We start from the raw sequence: 5,309 nt of genomic DNA, 5'->3' as shown, positions 1-5,309 counted from the left end.
TTGGGCTTCAAGTCGGCTGTGACCAAACGGGCTTTCTGCCCGCTTCGCTGTCGATCGATGTGAAGATATGAACATCGATCGATTATTCCTCTCCAATATCGACCGATGGTAGAGCTCGATGGTCATCTCGGGTGCTTGCTCCAAATATCTCCAAAATGCTCCAAAATCATCACTTATCTCTAAATCACTTCTGATCTTATAAATATAATAAATAGACTCTATAATATAATAATTATTAGTAAAAACACCTATAAACCATGGATGAAAATAGGTCAAATCCATGGTTTATCATAAAGTTTCTTTTGTATATTATTGTTGTCTAAATCTAGTTTAAAATATTTTTAATCTTATTTTAAAGTTTTATTTAATTTTATGTGTAAAACTTAAATTCTGTAAACAAAATTTTAAATATTTATGAGATATAATTTTTAAAGATTAAAACAATAAACGAAAAAATATTTATGAATCATAAATGTGATGTGTGATTGTAGGGACCAAAATGCAAATAAAATTATGAAAATTCAAATTTGAAGTTTTGAGTAGTGAAACTTCAAATATAGAGTTTCACTGAAGTTTTGAAATTTCTTTTTTGGAGAACAAAAAAACTTCATATTTGAAGTTATAAAGTGTCTTTTGGAGATACTCTAACTCCTCCGTCTCTTCTTGTTCTCAGACATTATTGCATAATGGGTGTGCATTGCTTGATGGAGTCGTATACTGTGTTTGTTTGTGTGTGTATTGGTTGATTGATTCTTACAATTGCTTGGGAATCACACAAATTTAAAAAGGGAGAGTTTGAAGAAGTACTGCAACGAGATCCAAATTGGAGTTTGGAGTGCTGAACTCGAGATATGAAGATTGCTGAGAATCATAATATTCACTTTAGAGAAGAGATACTCAATTAGAAAAAATTATATTAATTCAACAAAAAAGTTTCCTAGATTTTAAAAGTATATTTAGAAAATATATTATTGGAAGAGATTTCAAAATATCTCCCAAATATCTTCATTTGGATAGTTGGCTGGGGTTAGCGGAAATAAAAACTACTAGAGGTATAAGAAAAATGTGATGAGTATTGTATTCAGCCATCACTTATAAAAGTGGTTTCAAAATAGTTTTATTTAGTTTGTAAGTGAATGAAACCCAAAGAGATAAGAGATAAGAGATAATGAGTTTTTTGGATTGTGTAATAAATTATAGGAACGTGTGATAAGCTAGTGTCAATAAAAATTATAGAAATGATCTGAGCTGCGCTTGTGAACCATACTATGCTTTGAACATTAACCTGGCAGGCTTAATTAGTCCAAAGGACAAGCTGACTCAGCCATGTCGTAAAACCACCAATTACTTCTTCTTTTTTTGCAAACGATTTAAACCACCAAATTACTTTTATCAATTTCAAGGTCACATTTTTGTTGTAAGAGCAACTCCATCCATTAGAACTCATTAGGGGTTCTAATGATTAAATTAGTAGGTTTAAAAGTGATATGAGAAGTTAAGAATCTTGCCTAGTGGAAATTATTATTTGTTTCTCCAATGGGAGAACCCCATAGGGGTTCTTAAATATTTTTTTAATTTTTTTTATTAGAATGATTTAAAATAAAAAGATACATAAAATTTGAAATAAAAATTACATAAAATATATGAAAAATACAAATACAAATCGTAAACGTGAAAAAGCCGATTACTCGAAATCTTGATTTCTTTCAAATTTTTGCCAAATATGTTCAACCAAATCAGCTTTCAATTGTTGATGTATTGTATTATCACGAACTCGATTCCGAATGCTCATCATATTTCCGAGATTTGAAGGCATATCTGTAAAATACATGAAATCCACTTGGGAACTTCGGTTTGATTCCGGTTGTGCGAAAACTGATACATCAAACTGAGTGTACCCATCTCGTTCGTCTTCTACAATCATATTATGTAGAATGATACATGCTCTCATGATCTTGCCAATTTTTATTTTATCCCACAAAAGAGCTGGATTTTTGACTATAGCAAATCGAGCTTGCAAGACCCCAAAAGCACGCTCGACATCTTTACGTACAGCTTCTTGATGTGTAGCGAATAAGGATGCTTTCGGACCTTGAGGAAGTGGAATTGATTGGACAAAAGTAGCCCATTTTGGATAAATACCATCCGTGAGATAGTAAGCCAAATGGTACTCGTGTCCGTTGACAATGTAATTCACTTTTGGAGCTCGGCCTTGTAATATATCATCAAAAACTGGTGATCGATCAAGAACATTAATATCGTTTAAAGTACCTGGAGGTCCGAAAAATGCATGCCATATCCAAAGATCTTGTGAAGCTACAGCCTCTAAAACAATGGTTGGCTTTCCTGATCCACGTGTATATTGCCCTTTCCATGCAGTCGGACAATTCTTCCACTCCCAATGCATACAATCAATGCTTCCTATCATCCCGGGAAATCCGCGTATCTCTCCTATATCGAGTAGTCGTTGAAGATCTTCTGGCGTGGGTCTTCTTAGATACTCATCTCCAAATAAATTTATGATTCCTTCAACAAAATTTTCCAAGCATAAAAGCGCGGTGGTCTCACCAAGTCGGAGGTATTCGTCGACCGCATCAGCTGGGCAACCATATGCCATCATACGAATTGCTGCCGTTGCCTTTTGTAACGGAGAGTGACCGAACCTTCCAGTAGCATCTCTTCTTTGTTGAAAGTAAGGGATTTCAGCGGAGAGTCGATCAACAATACGCATGAACAAGGGCTTGTTCATTCGAAACCGGCGTCGAAACAGGTGAGAAGGATATGTTGCATCTTCACTAAAATAATCGTTCCATAATTGCATGTGTCCTTGTTCTCGTTGTCTTTCAATGTAGGCTCGTTTCTTTTTTGACCTTGATGCTTCTTGGCGATTTTCATGATGAATGAAGAGATTTTGGAATTCTTGATCGAAAATTTGATCGGCTTTTTCATCCATTTCATCATCGAAATTAGTAGAAGAAGAAGATGCCATTATAAAATTTTAAGAAAGAAATGTGGAAAATATCTTGATTATTTGGAGAAGAATAAGAAAGAAAGAACGGGTTTGTTTTTTTGGAGAAGACTAAGAAAGAAAGAAGGGTTTATTTCGAGAAGAATAAGAAAGAAAGAAGGGTTTTGATTATGAGATAGTGTTGCTCTCTCTCGTGGTTGTACAATATATAAAACATCTATGAAACATGAAACATCAAGTATTGTCTTCTTGTGTCACAAGCAATGTCACAACTCATAAAGCTAGAAAAAAAATTACAACAACACTCTGTTCTTTTGCTCACATGCGTTGCCTTTTGTTCCTTCTTGTACTCTTCTTTTGCTTTTGGTGTCACATGTAATGACTTTGTTCCTTGCTCACATGCGTTGCCTTCTGTTCTTTCTTGTACTCTTCTTTTGCTTTTGGTGTCACATGTAATGACTCTGTTCCTTGCTCACATGCGTTGCCTTCTGTTCCTTCTTGTACTCTTCTGGTACACAAAAGCAAAAGCAACACAATGTCACATAGATGTATATATAATAAACCGAATCAACAAAGCATTTGTTAAGGAAGAGATTTGATTAAACATTAATTAAGGAAGAGGACAATGTTACAGACCCAAAGACATGAAATAAACTAAAACGAGGACATGAATCAACAGACCCAAAGACATGAAACAAACTCAGACACAAAAGAAACCCGACATGAAACAAACTAAAAAAATCTAACTAATTAGCCAACATGTCATTAATAAGCTTAGTTTTCAAAGCAATTTCAAGTTCATCAAGAGGCTCTGTCTTGGCAATGAGGCTCTCAAGCAATTTTTGCTTGTTAACCTTATCCCTCAAGGCAAAGTCCTTTTGCCTTATGTCCCAAAAACTCTCAAACTCCTTCACCGGCTTCCCTTCCTCTTCGACAGTCCTTTTACCTTTTCCCTTTGCGGCTTTAACACCTATAGGCCGAGCACTAACTTCATCATCTCCATGGCTTACTGGAACAGAGGTTGAACTCTGTGCGGATTGGTCATCTAGCTTCCTTCTCTTGGACTGCACTTTATCCTTAGTTGTTGAAGCTCCACACCATTTTTGATCATGGCGAAGCTCCAACCATGCATGCTCCATAGTGAATTTCACTTTGTAATCATTGTAGAAAATCTCATGTGCCATTCTCATCACATCATTTTGACTCTGCCCACTTGATTTCTCTTTCATTGCAGCCTCATAGCACCCTACAAACTTGCAGACACCCTCGTTAATCTTCCCCCACCTCTGTTTGCAGTGAGTCGGCTCTCTCTTTTGCAAACCAGCGAGCTTGGGAGATGCTGCAAAATAAGCAGCAATGCGTTTCCAAAATGCAATTGCCTTTTGCTCATTCCCCACAACAGGGTCTTTCGAGGTGTTTAACCAAGCACTTATCAAGACAATGTCTTCTGCTGGTGTCCATTTCCTTCTCTCCTTACGGTCGTCGATAGTGTGACCATCAGCATTAGCACCTTCACCCCATTGAGAACCGAAGACACACACGTTCGAGGCAGGGAGTTGTATACCAGGTTGAAGGTTTGGTTGTTGATTGTTTAAAAGGTCTAGAAAGCTAGATTGACTATATGAATCCATAAGATAGAGTTTGAGAAGGAGGTAGCAAAGGAGAAAGATTTTAGTTGATGATAGTTTAAACGTGTTGTTTAGATTTTAAAGACAAGTTTTAGATTTTTTAGTTGTTGAATTGGTTATTACAGAGTTAATGGCAATCAATTTTTTCACCTAAACCTAAAAGAGAGAGAAAACTAAATGCAAATCACGTCGACACAACTAACAAATAGCATTTCCCTTAACTCTATTTATTTCTCAACCTAATCACACAACTAACAAATAGCATTAAAAGTTAAGTCTACTAACCTCTTGCCTTGTGTCTGAGTTTGTTCCCTTGTAATAAAGATGATGTGATTCCCTTCCCTTATGCAACTGTAAAGAGAAAACGAAAAGAAAATGTCAAACGATGCCTAAACAAATTCAAATAAAGAATTAGCCTTTATGACAACTACACAGGAGACATTGCATTATACTCAAGCAAACTAAACCCAACTTCTCAAAAATAACCATACACGATACGCATACATCGTCTAGAAGGCTCTAACCAAAACTAACAATCTCAAGATCTTTTCAATGGCACAACAAGCTTCATGCTAGATACTAGCAACAAAAAGGCTCTAACCAAAACTAACAATCATAGAATCTGCATCAATGTAATAATCTAATACCAAAAACTCCTTAAATCGAGAATCATAAGCTTAGACAACCAATTGTACATACGAGCCATTCCCGAT

The 5,309-nt window shown here is 35.8% G+C and overlaps 2 protein-coding genes across 2 annotated transcripts; both read right to left on the bottom strand.

Annotated features, from left to right (window-relative positions):
• Positions 1-1,483: 1,483 nt before the first annotated feature.
• On the bottom strand, positions 1,484-5,016 carry LOC111203362 (putative nuclease HARBI1). Its single transcript, XM_048753423.1, has 2 exons — positions 4,882-5,016; positions 1,484-3,476 (listed from the first exon to the last, which is right to left on the bottom strand). Exon 2 carries the CDS (start codon positions 2,987-2,989, stop codon positions 1,685-1,687), a length of 1,305 nt encoding a protein of 434 aa, XP_048609380.1. The 5' UTR covers positions 2,990-3,476; positions 4,882-5,016; the 3' UTR covers positions 1,484-1,684.
• On the bottom strand, positions 3,566-4,895 carry LOC106454585 (glutathione S-transferase T3-like). The gene has a single exon (XM_013896703.3). The coding sequence runs from the start codon at positions 4,597-4,599 to the stop codon at positions 3,715-3,717; it is 885 nt and encodes a 294-aa protein (XP_013752157.1). The 5' UTR covers positions 4,600-4,895; the 3' UTR covers positions 3,566-3,714.
• Positions 5,017-5,309: the final 293 nt, after the last annotated feature.

This window comes from Brassica napus, chromosome C4 (genome assembly GCF_020379485.1).
Source record: "Brassica napus cultivar Da-Ae chromosome C4, Da-Ae, whole genome shotgun sequence".
NCBI lineage: Eukaryota > Viridiplantae > Streptophyta > Magnoliopsida > Brassicales > Brassicaceae > Brassica > Brassica napus.
This window is presented reverse-complemented; position numbering and strand designations above follow the sequence as displayed.